Below are 18,435 nucleotides of genomic sequence, written 5' to 3'. Positions count from 1 at the left end.
GAACACCTGTGTGTCCCTGCAGAAGGACAGGAGTTTGTCAAAGTCAAGGAGAAGACACAGCACAGCATGTTGGGGAGGGTCTTGGTGGCTGGAATGGGTCCCTATAAAGGGTCTGCAGGCTCTCCAAGGGCCAGACAGAGGAGTCCTGAGACCACTGCAGATGCCCTGAGAGCCATAACTGGCTTGAGGTTCTGACTTACGCTCCACAATGCACAACCCTTCCCAGCCCTCATTTTGAATCACAGCCTCTAAGAGCCAGTCCACTTTATCTTCTACCATGTCATTATGCTCCAGTCATTTGGAAAACAGACTCCTTTTAAGAAGTTGCCATGATTTTTCTTGGCTTTTATTAGCATGTGTTAAAATCATATTATCCAAACACTACCAGGAGAACACATATTGTTCTGAATAAAGTGCTTAAGGGAAAAAAATGCAACTTATTAAACTGGACATTCTTTTCTAGTTCATAAATTTTGGGTTACAATCAGGGCACAAAAGGAGAAACAGAATGCAGTATTAGAGCGAGAAGCTTCAGTAAGAACCTGGGTGCAGACATAAGACCATGTCCCATTTTCCCCGCTTCCTTGCTGACAAACACTGCACCTGCGTAAAGCAGCAAACAGCTTTGTTTTAATAAATACATTTCCCTTCATTCAAATCAGAAAAGTTAATTATAGTAAAGCACTTTTTATGTGACCATTGCTTATACCCACAGGCAAGATTTACCACAGAGTTCACGGCGTCTTCAGCCCTCTCATGCTATTTGGGTTTAAGATTGTCTCAGCAATGTGTTATTGGTTTCTTTATATTTACTGGTACTTTCTAAAACTGACGCTGTAGCATTTTGTGTTACAAATACTATCCAAGGGTACAGTCTCAGCACCGGAAGTGGCAATGAGCGGGCCCTCATAAGGCTTCATTCCCAGTAAACCTGGCTTCCTTTAAGCTCGTTTTCTCGAATTAGCACTCTAGACACCTGCACAAAACCCAAGTTCTGTTGTGACAGCTTTTAAATCAGCAATGTTCTGAAAAACAACTTGGAAATCTCTGTGTTTGTATCTTGGGTGGTCATATGGAGAACAGGAAACATTGCATTAAATACATTGAAAAACATTCATTTGTAATTAACCATATTGAAATCTCCCAGGGAAGGCGCAGGCTGGTGACAGAGCAGCTGGCGGGTGAGCAACCCTGTCAGGAGTGGCTGGTGGCAGGTGAGCAACCCTGGCAGCTGCGCATTCCCTGCAAGCTTCTGGGTCACAGACCTCACACCCTGCCTGCCATGCTTCTGACCTCCTCCTAGTCAGAGGAAAGGCAGGCTGGTTTCTACCTCTGTTGAGTTCACCTTGAAAGGACCAGAAGTTAGAGCAGATGCCAAGAAATAAAAAATAAAAAGAAGTCATCTCCAGCCATCCTGGGGAGAGTCCCTTCCCTTCTCTCAACATTTAGTATTTTAGCTTCATTCAGAAAAAGACTTCCCATCTCATTCTAAGAAAGCACAACAACCAGGCATCCCCAGCTGCCGTGTGGCCTTCTCTGGTATGATCAAGAAGACTTTCTAGAAGATAGAGCTTTCTAGAAGGTAGGAGGAGGCTGCTTCTTTCTAGGGCGTGTTTGTAGAACAAGCTGGTCTCACAGAGATATATGGGGCTGCAGGCAGCACGCGGTGGTCTGGCTGGTTTCTAGGAAGGGGCCCCTGACTTTCTGTTTCTAAACCCTGCTGGATATGGCCACACTAAAGACAGGACTAGGGAGTTGGGAGGCTCTGGATCCCCAGTCCTGTCAAAGGCAGCCCACCCGGTCCTCCCTAGACTTCCACTATCAATAGCTCCAGCTCCCTTTGTCGGTTTAAAACCCTGCAGCGACTCTGCAGCTTTACTCTGCTCCATTCCACCGTCCTTCTGATGTGGAAGCCTGAGAACATATTGAATTAGGCTGAAAAAACAAAACAAAACAACACACAAAGGCTTTGTACCTGCTAATGTTGACGGCAGTAAGAGGCTAGCTTACTATCTGCACAGCACCATGTACAGCGCCTGTTATTCAGGCCGGCTGTAGCCAACTTTTTCTTTGTCTTTTTTTTTTTTTTTTTTTTTTTTTTTTTTTGTTTTTATAAAGAAAATCTATGTAAGTTGAGGTTCAGAAATGCATATATTTTTTACTTACAAATATTCATCTGACCAAAATTCAACATAACTTTTATGGAACACTAAACAATTGTTTTGCTTTTAAAATAACATTTCATTCAAACTGTATATAATTCAGTAAAGTTTTTTTTTATACAGCAAGCAATGCTTAAACCCTGGAAAATCTGTAGAAAAGAGATTTTCACACAAAATAAGAAAAGAAAAATCTGAGGTATCCCTCACCCACACAGCCATTCACTCTCTCATGCATGCGCTCACACATGCTTGTACACACACACACACACACACACACACACACACACACACATACCATTCTTGCTCACAAAGTGGCTGCAGCATAGGCAAAAAATTGTAGGTCCAAAGGAAAATGATTGATTGTTCTAATAAAGAGTCCAGGTAGCTCAGGAACAAAACAAAACACAATAATCCTCTGAGGAAATTACTACCTCAAAAAAATGCTCTCAAGATGAATTTGAGATCTAAGCCTACTAAACTGCTTTGCAAAACAGCTCCCTGCAGTCCAAGGTGACGTGTGCAAATAGAAGGAGTCAAATGAGGCTAGCTCCTGTACTTCCTTAAACAAAGGTGTGGGGTGCTTGCAGGTGCCCGGGGTTCTCCCATCATGCCAGGTACTGCTGCAACGCCGTCTTTGCCCTGAAATCACAAAGTTCCTGTTAGCCACCATCTCACAACTGTAACTGAGGGGAAAACCTTTGTGGCTAGTGATAGTTGGGGGGGGGGGGGGTTGAGCCCAGCTGAGCTCTACCTTACGGGGCAGACATCTATCATCATCAGACATTTCCCCCTAGGGTTGGTTCTCTTGGACAACTCCATGGTGTTCCTACAGGTGCAATGGGTCTGGAATCTGACTTGTTACTGCTGTGTGGGTTTTATGAGGCAATGCCTAGGACTAGGGGAGGGCACTGCGACGCTAACACAGGCAAAGGTGCTGAGGCACCTGAAAAGCAGCCAAGAGCCTGTCAGGTTCCAATGCCTGAGAACTATGCAGGTTAAGGTTTGGCAGACTATAAAGAAGACTCAAGTGTGGAGTTAAGGAGTCCATCTTTAGAAATGGTCTTCCTGCCTAGCTTACGGAAAGAAAAGGCTAAAACTGGTAGTTGCTATTAGCTGACCAAAGTGGCACTAATAGACGAAGCTGATGATAAACTAGACTCACTGTAAAGTCAAAGGTATAGTCTTACTCATTTTATTTGTTTTTCTATATGTGTGTGACAGATTCACTCTCTCTGGAGTCTGGGCTGGCCTAGAACTCACTATGTAGCCTGTTTCCGCCTTGAGCTGGCAATGATCCTCTTGTATGCCCCCACCCCCCAATGCCGAGATTACACACAGTTTTTGAAGTGGAGCCCAAGAATCGCCTGGTTGAGTGGCAGACTTTACTGTGCCAACACAAGTGGTTCTTAATTGAAATCTTGTACTAGTCTTCAAACTCGTAATTCAGCCCGTGTGGTAGTGGGCATCAATAATGCACTAGAGAGACGGAGGCAGGAAAGGGATCACGAGTTCCAGGCCAGCCTGGTCAAAGGGTAGGGACTGACCTCTCCCTCAAATAACAATTGATAGATTCTTGGGAGCTCCAGAGTGCACACTCATTGTGTTTATACTATGTTTATACTATCTAAGGAGTCTTTCAGTCTTTCAGATGGGTGATTTTAGAGATGGACAGGCTGAGTAGCTCACTCCTTGGTTTTTTTTTTTTTCTTCCCCAAGGCAGGCTCTTGCCATGTAAACCAGCTTGCACTGCAGCTGAGGCTGGCCTCAGAATCACCATCCTCTTCACAGCTTCCTGGGTGCTGAGGGCACAGGTGAGCACCTCTAATCCCAGCTACCTTTCCTTTTAATAGGGGCTTGTCTATGCTAAGTGGAAACCCAAAACTTGTATGCCACACAAATTTGGAGAAACAGCATCAGAGGCCAGAACCCAAACCTATCGCACTTCATATCGATGATGGGTTTCTTTGAATTCTAGATCCCCCAAAGACAGTTTTAAGTAGGTTTTCTCTTCCAAACAAATCAATTAGCAGCATGGCTCTCAGTCAAAAGAGGTGGGCTGACAAAGCCTACCAATTAAGGCGGCAACCCTGGAGGGGAGGCGGAGACTCCTGCCTGCAGCTGACCCCATTTGCCCTTGGTCCTGGGCTCATCAGCACCTGGGGCTACAAATTACTGAGACTCATCTTCCCTAACCTATGGGACAATAAGCTTCAGGGATGCAGAAGTCCAGCCTGCTCTGTGTGCTTTGGGAGTTTAGAATCACTAGACAAGCTGATAACTAAGCGTGAGAGTTCTACAGGTACTATGGGAGCAGAGAAGGTGCTGGCATGGTCGCTGCTGAGGCATGGCGTCTTAGTCGTGGAGATTTCTGAGGAAGAACAGCCGCCACTGAGCATCCCCCTTGCTTTCCTACATGCCTGCATATCTGCCTGTCCCACTAGCTGTCCCTTCTGCTCTCTTGCTGGAGTTTTCTTATCTGCAATAAATGTCCTGGATCTCTGTTCTTAGCCCTTGTTTCTCATCTTGTTCTTACTCTTCTCCTTCAGTGACTTTTTGCCAGAGCCATGTTTGAACACCATTCAAATATACACCAGTCATATTTTCCCAAATCCTTGGATATCTAACAGGCATCGAAAGTCAGCATGTCCAAACAAAAATTCAATTCTGTCTATCCACCCAACTGCCCACACCCACATCTCTTGGTAAACATAATGCCCTCTGCTCCACTGTTCAGAACAAAGGCAGGCACCTGCCTTCACTCTTGTTCTAAATCCCCATAGCAAGTCCCGCAGACTCGATCCTGTCTCCTTCCCTCAAAACTCTCCAACAACTTCCTTTCAGAACCCTGAATAAAAAAAAGTCCAAGTCCTTATTACTAAGGGTCCTTCCTAGAAGCCTCACAAAGAGTCTAGTAAGCTCTTTGAAATCTGTTGAGATCTGGGCCCCTTCTCCTATGATTATGCCCCTTCATTACTTTCCTCCACCTCTAATACTCTTCTTGAATATCCTTCCTCCAACACATGGAATTCACCCCTGTTCCTCAGGGCCTTGGTAGCTGGGCTCTCTACCTGGAATATTTTCTTTCTAAATTCTGGGTCTCACTCTCATTTCAAACAGGCCTATGATGAGACACCACACCCTCAGACAGACCTTTTCTGTCTATACAATATGAAAGACATGTTCTTTATGGTTCCTGCCATCAACTGATGTATATCTATTTAGTGTCTGGCTTTATACTAGGATCTAAGTTGCACACAGGCAAGGATTTCACCGAGTCATGCACCTTTTTATAATCAATACCTAAGACAGTGAAGTTACTAGAATACAGAGTGGATAATTGTTTAAAGAACACTGAACAATGGAGACACGAAGGGGTGGCAAATCACACAGGAGAGAATATGTAATGCTTACACTGTAAGCAAGCAGGTATGGCTACATTATGGAGCGGGCATGAGATAGGTATGGATGTGAAAGGCAGAGCCAGACATGAAGGCAAGTAAAAGAGCAGATGTTCCCAGCTGTTATTGTCAGCAGTGAGCAGGAACATGAAGGTTGTTGTAAGGGAGTATAGGTAAAGCATCTCTTGGTTGCCTGGATCTCTGTCCTACCTCTTGCCCCTCCCAGGAGTGGTGAGCTCCCTGAGACACAGGCTCCCTGTTGCAATGGCATAAGGCAGAGCTCGGTGAAGCTGAGCCAAGGAGTGTTTCACTGTTGGTCCCTGTGCTTCCCTAAAAAGTCATAGGCATTTCTATTTTAATGTCATGGGAATGTAAGGGAGTAACCTCTGGACTCTTCAGATAACCAAATTATATTCATTCCGAATAAGGTTAACTGTTTACATCTCAAATGTCACAGGCAGGAAGGGTGCTGGCTGATAACCACAGCGACAACGTGAGTTTGACGTCCATCTCTACACCGATGTGATGGAATTAGAGACCCAAACCAGTTGTTCTTTGACCTCCACATGTGCCTTTGAGCTCCACACATGCATCATGCACCCATCTCTATCTGTCTGTCTGTCTGTCTGTCTGTCTGTCTGTCTATCTATCTGTCTATCTCTCGATATATAAATAAAATAAAGGTTAAAAAAATAACATCACTGCTGGCTCAGTTAAAAATGAAGTACAACAATCTAAAACATCTTAAAAGGCTGGCTGCATGGGTTACTAAAACAGCTCAAACCTTTCACAACAGAACGGCGGATGACACAGAACAAGGGCCTTTATGTCAATACTCACTTGTCACAAAGGTTTGAGTCTGGCGACTGACTCAGTTTGTGTAGAATATCTACAATGCCCATGTCTCGTAACTTATCCTGACGTTCCTGGGAACCTAAAAGATTGAAACTACTAGGTTACTGGGAACATGATGCGGAGCATTACTCTCCTCTAGCTTTACCAGAGTCACTCACTCCAACCCTTCTGTCCCCTACCATGCCCCATGTAGTTGGATTCCTTTACACCAGAACTTCCTCACAGCCTTCTACCTGGATTCCCTGTCTCTTGAACCCCCTTCCTTCAAGTCCACCCTGGGTTCTGCTGAGTTAATTCTTGCATGGACTTCAGAGTCAGTCACATTCTTCCCATGGCACAAGACCCTGTGTCACTTGGAATCCGCTTTTAAGGACAAACCAAGTCTCTGGCAGGTCACACTTATCCTCTTCTGTTTTTTGCTCCTTGATCCTTCCAGCTGCCTCTGTGATAGAACACATGGCATTTCTAATCTCATACTGCTCTGCTCTGTCTTCCAATTAGACTACTAGCCTGAAACCTGGCTTTGACATTCTGAGTCACATACAACCCTTGGTATCAAGGCCTGTGTGTTAAATTGGGTTTTGCTTTCTTGCACTTTGTTCTGTAACGTTCTGAATGCAAAGTACAGGAAGCTCCCCTAGTGACTCATTCATGCACCACTCTCTCTACACCCAGTGGCCCAGCCTCTCTAGGGACAGCCTCCAGAACTAGGCGTTCCTAGGGGATTTTAATATAGCCAACCTGGAGCTGAGACCCAGAGCTCTCTGCAATCTGACTGCTGCCTTGGTTACATAAAGAGAAACTCAGAAAGCATGAAGAACCATCCACTCCTACAGCCTGCCTGTAATTTAATTGGCCTGACGTAAAAATGGAATATGCAGCTTAGGTGAGACCGGTTCACCCAAGAAGGCTCATTATCAACCAGTCCCTGCACCACCTTGCCATATGCTCCCTTGCCATGCACATCCTCAGCTCAGAATGAAAGGCCCACCCTCGGACCTTCTCCAAAGACAACTCCGCGTCCTCTGTATCAGTTCTCTCAAAGGTAGGGACTGGTGCTTCCTTCTTATCCTTACCCCTGTCATCTAGTACCAACTGAAGTATGGAGGTGGGGGCTACAATTCAGCATCAAGCATCTGGTGACTGAGGGTAACACTACTGATTCTTACAGCAAGATATCTCTGTAATATTAGGGACCAGTTAGTCCAAGTGTATGGGGTTTCTGCGTTCCTTATGTAAATATTTCCTTCCAAATTTTTCTTTGGGATAAACCTCACCAATACCTTACCTTCCTCTTCATTCCATATGAGGTTTGATATACAAAACATCGCAGCAAGCTGCAGTTTGACATGCGAATGACCCTAGTGATGCAGAAAAGGGATAAAAGTCAAAATGGGATAATCTCACTGCACATCATTTTTCTTGTGACATACCACAGGAAATTCCAAGAGCCTAGAGTTCTAAACCTGATGCCACAAACCTGAGAAGCTATAAAGTTAACATTAAAGAGGGTAAAGGTCATGCTAAAAGCAATAGGAAATGGGGGGAAACCTGGCCAATTGAAGACAAATTTGCCAGGAGACAAAATTTTAAAAATCATCCAGTGGCCAAACAAAATAGCTCTGAGGCCACAGGTGAGAAGTTTGTGCTTTGATGCATGTACCCAGAAACAAAGGCACCTAACAGCTCGACACTGTTGACTAGCCTGCGCTCTCTTGGTTACTGGCAATGATGAACTGGGCATCTAACAGGTCTATGCTCTCAGTCACTGGCAGTGATGAACTAGATATAGGCTTCACATTAGCTCTTCAGCTATTATCTTGCTCAAGCAACCCAACAGTTCCTCAGGGACTGGTTCAGAAGGTTCATTAACAATCAGATTTTTAAATCACACTTTATATCTAGTTTACTCTCCTGATACTACTTGCTGAAAATAAGAGTGACAGAATGTATTTGGCTTCTGGAATAAGGAAACTACTATTATTTCTATAAGAATATCCCAAAGAACTAGATCAAATTGCTACCTAACTTATCAAAGGTCACAATGATGACTGAGGAGCCTCATGCTCTAACACATGATTCTTACCTATTTTCCAATATGTGCTATAAGTGTAACCTCTTCTGGTTAAGTTGGATTGTTTACCCCTATCAAATTTCTCCTAAATGAAAGATGACTCAATAAATAGTAAAGAATCTTTAGATTATTTCCCTGCTTGTCCATTTTAAAGGTCTTAAACAAAGGCTGGAGAGATGGCTCAGCAAAGCACTGGCTGCTCCTCCAGAGGACCCAGGTTTGATTCCCAGCATTCACACAGCAGGTTACAACTGACTATATCTCCAGTTCCATGGGATCCAATGCCCTCTTCTGACCTCTGAGGGCACCAGGCACACATGTGACACATACACACAAACCACAACTAAAGAAAGAAATGAATCTCTGCAGGCAGGACCACAGATTTATAAAGAAAAATCAAAGAAGTAGGTGTGGCTTCCTCCACCAGAATCTTCTTGGTGATTCTTCTTTTACCTGTCAATAGTTTTAAAGATATATCCAGTGTGGGCTCATTAAGCCAAAAGAAAACAAAACCTGTCATCTGCTTCTAGCCTCAGGCTAACAATGAGTAAACTGAACAAATTTACTAACCCTAACTACTAAGAAATTAATATGTCACTCATTCAATAACAAGGGAAGCTGGAGTGGTAGGAACTTAGCTTAGCTTAGGTGAGTATACACAGAAGACCTCTCTGAAAGAAGCAACATTTAAACAGAAACTTATGGAAAAGGATGGAGCTAGAGGTATAAAATCATGGGGCTACGAGCTCCAAAAAGAAAACTTGAGGAGATCTGATGGGTACACATTCAAAGCAATTGTAGGTCCTTATAGGCTAGAGTAGGAACTGTGGGTTCCACTCTGAATTCAGAGGAAGACACTGGAAATTTACAAGAAATAAGATCTGATCTACGTTTTTAGAATATCACTTTGGTTGAAGGAATTGGAGTATAGATCTAAGGCTACCACTACAATACAGGCCATCAGACAGAAGATGCAAAGGCTTGGACTCCAGTGGTGACAGTAACAATAGGAAGATGTGAACAGATTCAAAACTGGTTTTTGAGAACGGGCTCACCAGACTTGCTGATAATCTAGACAAATGTGTGGCAGCGTGGAGAAATGAAAGTATCATCTGATTGGAGAACTAGATGGCAGAGGAGAGACATCACACAAATAGCCCAAAAGGCTGTCAGACAGTATTAGAAGGCAGGAGGGTACCAAGTCCAGAGTCCTGAAGGGAGGTCCAGGCTTTGCATATGCCTTGTAAAATTACTCAGAGAAGGAAAGACAAACAATGACCAGATGAAAATCTGTTAGGTCAATGGCTTTCCTGTATCTCATACACAAGACTAAATTAAAAATCTGGGTAACTAAGTCATATCCCCACCCCCCATTTCTTTTTTCCTTTTAGATGAGTCTCTTGGGAGGGCAAGGATGAGGCAAGCTGCAAAAGTTCCTTAGGAGGTTCTACTGTGCAACCAAAGTTGCAGACCAGCAGCTGAGGAGAGCAGATAGGAGTATGATACCAGGGAAGCCAAGAGGAACAGCTGGCTGAATTCCAGTCAGCTCTCCGTAGGGAGGATCAGGAAGGAAAACAGCTTTCAGATGGGCATCACAGAGTTCACTGGTGATCTTCACTAGAATAGCTGCCATTGAGTGATGAGGACGAAGCCAGACTAAGCAGGGTAGAGCAAATGTGGAAGCAAGAAAGGAGTGAGACTGCAGAAGATGCTTTTAGAGAAAGAGGGCTCTGAATAACAGTGGGGAAACTGGTATACAGCTCGCTGACTCGGGGAACAAAAGAAGTTAAGTCAGGCTCCTTCCTTCCAGGGCTGCAGAGTGAGCCCAAGGCATGTGCTCTACCGCTAAGGGAACTTTCAAAAGACACAAGACATTATGTGGTAATGGAAAGACAAGGCGATTGCCAGGTCAAGTGTAGGTTTTTACTCAACAAGCACTGAGGGGATTTGGGCCAGGTACTATGAAGGTGGAAGATATAAAGCGATGCACATCACGACTCAGTGCTTGCTTTGACAGAGACAGTAGATACTCAGAGACATATCACTAATAGACTGAACTGCTCTGAAGAAAACAATACTATACAAGAGGGGCCCAGAGATGAAGTATCAGTTCAGGTGAGATCCAAAGGGTGAAGAGTCAGGTAAAGTGTCCCAGATTGAGCAGTCAGCATGGATAAAGCAACAGGTGTCAGGTTGTGTTTGGAAGGAAACATGTCAAAGAAGTAAGGTACCAGCTGTCTAAAGGACTCACTCACCATGGGATTGAGAGACCTGAGGGACACAGGACTGAGAACCAAGAGGCCAAGTCTTCAGTAAGAGGGAGGTGGAGGGCAGATAACCAGCTGTGGAGGCTGCGTGGTAGTGCTAACAGTGCCTTCAGCACATTTCTAGTAGTTGCGCTTGCTTTTCCTCCTTCGGGAAACAGACTCTGAATCTGTTACATCACAGTGAACATTCTTCTTCTGCAGTTGTTTTGAGCTATCAGGATATAGCCCTTGTCTTCTGTAGTAAGAGGGATTAAGGCTTACCATATAATATTTGATTTTCTGCAGGATATCATCATTGGTCATAATAAGTTCTTTTGCTGTTGTCCCATCTGCTATGTTGGCTAGGATGCACAGTGTCTGGAAAAGAACAAAAAGCCGAAATCAAGACAGTCCCCTCAGGGGGTTCGAGAGTTAGGGTATCTGCTGCTTTTGCAGAGGAACCAAGTCTGGTTCCCCGCATTCACATGGTGGCTCACAACCACTCACAACCCCAGTTCCAGGGGATCTGATGCCCTCTTCTGACCTCTGTGGGTACCAGTTACATACATAGTATATAAGCATACATTCAGGCAAAACATAAAATAAAATACAATTTAAAAATAAAGTTCCCAGAAGATCATGGGAAATTTCTCATCTGAAGATTGATGAGACACAGCTTCTCACAGGTTCTATCATGAAAGCCCTGATTCTCATCTCCTGTCATTTCTGACAACCACAGTAACCATAACCAAGAAAAGTCTACCTTATGCAAACAAGAACTCAAAACACTTCAGTGGTTTCTGGCTGGGCTTTAAGCCACAATCATGTAAAGGTTGCTGCATCACCACATTATCTTTTCTAAAAAATGTGGTTCCTTTCCATGGCCCAGCAGCAACCAGGGTCTGAGTTTATGTCCATGGCTCCTGTTATCACCAAGGGCTGTGTGATGCCAGGGGTCTAAACAGACATCTGAAAGCATATTAGCATCTGAAGGCCTTGATGCTGCCAGGACTATATTGATCTAGGTGGCTTGTGTTGCCACCGAGACCATGGCCACATCTGGGCCCAAGGTGCTGCCAAGGACCTTGCCTGGGTTCATGTTCTTGCTATAGCCGGGATATGTGATGTTGTCCATGGTCAGTGTTGCCATAGCGGGGGGGGGGGGGGGGTGTCATAGGAATCATGTGTGTTGAAATACAAGGGTCATGCTGTCAAGGCAGTCCCAGTGGCCCAGACCAACAACCTGGGCCTTGGGTTGGCTGACCGTAATATCTACGCCATCTATGATCTGCTGGAGGAATGTGTAGAGGGACTGGTCTTACAGTATGGTAATTGCAGAATCCCCATGACTCAGGGTAACAGCAGGATATCTGAGAGGAGTTTTGGTGAGGGCCCAGTGATGATGGTGTGCCAGAGGCCTTGAACCAGACTGATGACTCATTTTAATGAACATTTTGTGGGTGGGGGGCGATTGGACAAAATGGTATACTGTGTGACACCACAGCACCCAGTGCTTGCCTGACTACCACACAGGAGGAGAGAACTGATTCCTACAAACTGTCCTCTGCCCTCACAAGAATGCCCCCCTCACACAAGTAATGTAACATAAACGTTTTTCTAGATGCTTGCCACTTGTAATGATATTTTAGTGTGGAGTATCTATTGTTGGTTGTTGGCTTTTCATTTTCTTTCTATTTTTTTTTCTCGAGCCGGGGTTTCTCTATGTAGCTTTGGAGTCTGTCCTGGAACTTGCTCTACAGACCAGGCTGGGCTTGAACTCACAGAGCTCCACCTGCCTCTGCCCTGAATGCTGGGATTAAATGTATGTACCACCATCACCCGGCCCTGGTTGGCTTCTTTTTATTCTGAAGGTTCTTGTATCTTCTGGACCAATGTACCTTTCCTGGATGCTATTTTAATGGCCATACCTTAAAAATTTCAAAGTTTTTAAAAAGTTTTGTAATTTTACTCTTTATATTTGATTTATGAATACATTTTTATCAAAGGTGTGAGATAAAGTTCAAAGTTAATTTTTTGGTCTTTAAAAAAAAATTACATCCTTTTGCCAGTGAATCACCAATCCATGCATATGAGGGTTTATTTTTAAACTTTCCAATTGGTTCTATCTGTTGGCTGGTGGTATGCTGTCTTGAGTACTATATTTTATAATGTCTTATCAGGTAGCATGGGTCTTCCTTTTTCTTTATAATTGGATTAGTTGTTCTAATTCCTTTTACTTTCTAGAAATTTCAAAAACTAAAAGACTTTGTTAATTTACAATTATATTAATATTTATTTTGGGATCATGACTGGCATTATGTTGTCTGTAAACTAATTTAGGGAGAGCCAACATGTTTACTAACTCCTAGTTGACGACGACTGATATGAATGAACAAACTTGGCCCATTCTTCCCAACCAAAGGGCAACAACAGGTATATTCACCACCTTGCCTGTAGTGGTAGTGTGGTGGTTTGGAAGAAAACGGCCCCCATAGAGAGTGGCACTATTAGGAGGTGTGGCTTTGTTGGAACAGATACAGCCTTGTTGGAGGTGGGAATGGACTTTGAGATTGCCTATGCTCAATCTATACCCAGTGACACAGTTTGCTTCCTGTTGTCTGCAGAGCAAGATGTAGAACTCTCAGCTCCTTTTCCGGCATCATGTCAGCCTGAATGCCTCCATGTCCTACCATGTTGACACTGGACTGAACTTCTGAAACTGTAAGCCACCCCAATTAAAAATTTTTCTTTAGAAGAGTTTCCATGGTCATGGTGTCTCTTCACAGCAGTGGAAACCCTAAGACAGGTATGGATATAAATGTACCTGTGAAAACTTATAAATACTGCAAATGTACACAGCTTAATGTAAGCCCTGGTAAAAGTAACTTATTAGATGCTTTTGCGAAGGACTGAACTTCCAGCTAACAATGAGGCAGTTTAAATATCCTATTCACAACCACTTCTGGATCATCTCCAAAATCAGTGAGAAAGTCCATATCTATATCTGTGCCCTGTGAAAACACACTACGGTTGGTTTTTTGCCCATACCTAAATCTTGCATGCCTTCTCTGCCTTGCTTCTTTTCAGATGGATGGAATTCTGCTGGGTGAGCTGTCTCCACAGACAGGATACATCTGTATGGTCTCCAAGGATCAGTTTCTTTTGAATAGTGCATTTCTTCACTATTATATCCCAGTGAGGGCTTTCATTTCAACTACTTCCAGTGATTCTTAGATTATGCTTTTCAGTGTTAAATTACTGTTCATCTAAAGTTTGCTTCTTTTAAATCACCTAAGATATTTGTCTTAAAATGACTTAGTCAACTCTTTTTTGTTGTTGTTATTAAATCCAGGACCAGCTCTCAAGTACTAAGTTTTCTGATGTCCAGGACTGTTCTAAGTCAGGGTCACAAAAAGTAAGTTAACGCTCCATAACGATTCGGGGAAAAATTTCTGTTTCTCTCTCACACATTTGCATATGTAATATTGTGTGTGTGTGTATTCATTTGTGCAACACAAACACTCAATAAATTCTGAACATGAATGGAGCCATGAAGCCAAACAACCATGATAGGAAAGTAACCACTAGCAGAGCATCAGAGTCTGTGCTACCATCTTGGAAGGTCACTTTTATTTTTGTGGTAAAATAAAATGTACACAACTTCTATGTTAATTCTAGAAAATAGAGAAAGTGACTACCGATGGATTCCCTGATAAGGTAGCTTCTATACTTTTATACCTTCCCTAAATATGTCCTATAGAAAATAAAGGTTTGAAATGGTAACAAAGAATAGAAGATGCCAAAGAGTAAAGAAACTAAAACTGTCTTCAGAATAAAGAATTATCTAACTGGAGTTGCAGGAATTTGAGTTTGGAGTTTAGTAATAGAAAAGACTTATCTCCAGTTAATCCAAGTGAAAGCATTAAGTCCAGCATGCTAAAAGGAGGTTGTTCCTATAGAGACAGGGACAGCATATGGTATGTGACACAAAGGAGAAAACTACAGACTCTAAGTCATGTTTTCCTCTATTCCTATGAAAGAAGTCACCAGAAGCGCTGAAGGAGTGATAGAGGACCCTTCAGAAGGAGCTACAGGGGTAACAGAGGACCCTTCTTATCTTCTGCAGACATATTACACGAGACTGCAGATCGACCTTTGTACTTACGATCAGAAGGCTCTCCACAGCACATACCTGCTCTTTAACTTCAATACTATGCTCCCCTTCCAGTATCAGAGTGACAGCTTGCATAATCTGCTTCCCGTGAGTACTCATTATTTTATCTATATGCTGGAAAACAATGGGAAATCTACAATTACCATCTGGAAAACAAACCACAGGAAGGCTCTTTGTCTAGCATTTTAGTTTTAGTTTATTGAGACAGGATCTCATCCAGCTGATCAAGACCCTGAATTCCTGATCCACCACTCAAGTGCTAGAATTAGATGCATAACTGCTTCAAGCAGAACAACACAGCTTCCAGAACCAGATTCCAAAGACCAGTGTTTATTGTGTTTTGAAGCCATCCCTTTCCTTTTCCCTTTCCCACTCCCTCTATGTGTGTATTATAAGGAGAACTAAGACCACTGAGGACGAAGAAGCACAAAATGGATGGGAGCCAGAGATGTGGAAAAGATGATATAGGTCACTAACATGGTCTCAGGGTACAAATGTGGTAAGGATAACTGAAAAAACAAGTAAGGCCGAGAAGGGGCCATCACGATCTTTACCTACCCAAGAACCAGATGCTGATGGTGAGGAAATGTTAAGAGAATGCCCATAGTGCCCCACTGGCAAGGCTCAGCCTTGCTCTTTCACACACCCAGTTCTCTCTGCTATGACATCAATGTGTGAGGGGGGGAGGATGGATACTGTCTGTGTAATGATGCTGAGAAGAATTTTCAAAAGAGAAACAGAGGCCTCAGAGACAATGATTTGGAAAAGATGAGAAGATCCACTCTAGTTAGCAAACCAGACAAGAATAAAGTGACAAGTCAAGGCAGGCATACACCCAGCATCAGGGAGAGAGGGAGACCCAACATGCAAGAGGTGCTGGCAGGTAGGGAACGACACAGATGCTGAGTGATGCAGAATCCTATGGATGCTACTTACAGGCCGAGTGGAGAGGAGATTTCTAAGAAGTCCCAATGTCTTCATCAGCACATTCAAATCGGAATCTGATAATAACCGGAAGAGCTGTTCAGTACTCAAGCTTCGTAAAATGTCTGCTTTTATTTTTTGTTCAGCCTGAAATGCCATATTCTGAAAGGATTAAAGACATTACAAGAATCATGTCTATGATCACTGTATTACATTTTATTTTAATAGCACTTTGGTCATTTCAAAGTACTAGTTGTATTAGCCATACTATTTTTCTGATTCCTTTTACTATAGAAAAAGCACTAACAACAACTCTTAGATATACTTCTGTAAGAGGAATATAACCACTTACTGACAAGGGCATTTGAATAAAAACAAACCCACTTATTGCCTTTGAGAATATTTTTATGTATTTTATGCTAGGTGCTATGATGGTATACCCTATCACACAGGAAACTCTCAGTGAGTAGGAAGTATGCCCTGACTCAGATGGCCAGTGGCTATTTTGTCTCTATATATTTCTATTCATACAATAGATTAACCCAGCTTACTCCAAGCTCTATGGCTAAAGAAAAAAAAAAAAAATAGCAAATGCCCAGTAAGCATTTATAAGCAAACATTTACTATAAAAATCTCTCATGTAAACTAGTGGGTGCTTTTTTTTTTTTGGTAGTTATTGCCCTCTAGTCAGGGCAATTTTAGTCAAAAACCATTTTAATTGCTATTTCCCTTTTTAATTAAATAACTAAGACCTATCAGAGAGCAAGGTTATCAACAATGTACATCAACAGAAACCCAGGCCAAGGTAATCCCACAGCTGTTTTATGAACAGAGATCAGAGAAGCCAGTGATATGAAGACTGATAGTTCTAGTGTATTTGGACTGCAAGATGAGATGATTAATTTGGTGTCTAGCAACAAACCAGTGCATGTCAGGGAGCTCTCAACTCAAGCCCCACGGACTACATATGAGGAATAGTCACACACATGTAGACACACAGGTTTCTGAGTAAGCTTTCCTACTGGAGCATTCCTGAGACTGAAGTGTAAAGAGCTAGAAACTGGGAGCTAACAGTGGGAGGTCAGTCCTTAAAAGGAGGTAAGGTAAAAAGATGGTAGTAAGAACTTAAAAAATAAAAGTGTTTCAAGAAGAGCTACAAGTTGTACAGGGGAGAACAATCACTAAGACACGATGGTATTTAGTGTTTTATTAGACTATTGTTTCTGTCCGGAAGTTTATGACCATAACTCAGCAGAACAAGGAGCTGAATACAGGCTTGGACCCATCAGAGCTTGTTTCCAAAACTCATTAGTTGTTTGGAAAAGCAACCTCCACCCATCCCAATCCCACTTTCCCACCAGTAAGGTAGGTCCATTGCAAGAGACCCTTAAAGAGCCAGCACAGGACCAGCAGAAGGGCTCAGCAGTAAAGACACAGACCTCATGACCCTAGCTGACTGACACGTGGAAGGAGAGAACTGACCTCCCCGCAAGTTGTCCTCTCACCTCTGCTATGTGTGCACACTCCCCTACTAAACAAATGTAAAAAAAATATTGTTTTTAAAATAGCAATTAGAAATATAAAGCACCTAGCGTTGGTCTCATACATAGCAATTAAATTGTTAATAACATTAGTATGTTTTTAAAAGTCCATGAAGGTTTATTCCTTTTCTAAATTTAATAAACTTTAATAATCTTAAATACTCATAATTTTAGAAACTACTATTATATTTACTAAAAACTGTTCAATTACTAAATATTTAAGTATCAGTTATGTTATTTTGGCAAGGTAACTATTCTACAAAATATGCTACCTATGTGGGTGATGCTTACATTAGCTCAATTTAGCTACTTCAGAATGTCTACCTGAACATGAAATTTTATGTATCAGAACAACAATCACTCTATGCCTTGGTTTACTATCTGTAAAGAATGAGAAGAATCTCCCTATATGCACATATGAAATAAGCATCACCTATGACATGTAGTGTATTCAGAAGACTTCTCCCAAATGAGGAATTGCTACATGAAAAAATAATTCCTTTACAGCTGAACCTGAAAGAAGAATACAGAATCTTTCAGGTCATAAGATCATTAGAAAAATGGACAATGTTAGCCAGTTTTTACAAAGGAAAATTCCACCTAAGCAGTGGAATGACACACACCTTTAATTCCAGTACTCAGGAGGCAAAGACAGGCAGCTTTCTGTGAGGTTGAGGCTAGCCTGGTCTACAGAATGAATTCCAGGACAGCAGGTCTACACAGAGAAACCTAGTCTCAACAACAACAAGAAACAAACAAACAAAAAAAAAAAAAAACCAAAAGAAAAAGAAAGCAAATTCTGGAACAAATGCCATAGTTATAACTTTGATAATACTTCTCTCTATTTTGCTTGTAAATTGTGACATTAAAAGGGGGGACATACCATTAAAGCCCAAATCCCATTCACTCGTAGAGCAGGGTTTTCACTCTGTGTCAATCCACAAAGCAGCTCTACAGCTCCTGATTCCAAAATTGGCTGATTGTAAAAGGAGGAGCAGAGAGAACGATAAATAAATACAATGAAAAACAGAGTCCACATCAGATATGCAAACTACAGCATC

The 18,435-nt window shown here is 42.5% G+C and overlaps 1 protein-coding gene across 2 annotated transcripts in view; it reads right to left on the bottom strand.

Annotated features, from left to right (window-relative positions):
• Positions 1 to 330: 330 nt before the first annotated feature.
• Positions 331 to 18,435, bottom strand: part of Armc8 (armadillo repeat containing 8) — an 82,487-nt gene continuing 64,382 nt past the window's right edge. For both annotated transcript variants that reach the window (XM_051206413.1, XM_051206417.1), the window contains 7 exons: positions 18,258 to 18,350; positions 15,846 to 15,995; positions 14,928 to 15,023; positions 11,018 to 11,113; positions 7,704 to 7,776; positions 6,401 to 6,494; positions 331 to 2,801 (listed from right to left, as the gene is read on the bottom strand). In XM_051206413.1, coding sequence (XP_051062370.1) covers positions 2,768 to 2,801; positions 6,401 to 6,494; positions 7,704 to 7,776; positions 11,018 to 11,113; positions 14,928 to 15,023; positions 15,846 to 15,995; positions 18,258 to 18,350 — 636 coding nt within the window. In that variant the 3' untranslated portion in view covers positions 331 to 2,767. The remainder of the gene's footprint in view (positions 2,802 to 6,400; positions 6,495 to 7,703; positions 7,777 to 11,017; positions 11,114 to 14,927; positions 15,024 to 15,845; positions 15,996 to 18,257; positions 18,351 to 18,435) is intronic.

This window comes from Phodopus roborovskii, unplaced genomic scaffold (assembly GCF_943737965.1).
Source record: "Phodopus roborovskii unplaced genomic scaffold, PHOROB, whole genome shotgun sequence".
Lineage (NCBI taxonomy): Eukaryota > Metazoa > Chordata > Mammalia > Rodentia > Cricetidae > Phodopus > Phodopus roborovskii.
The sequence above is the reverse complement of the archived record's forward strand: the minus strand, read 5'-3'. Positions and strand labels throughout refer to the sequence as shown.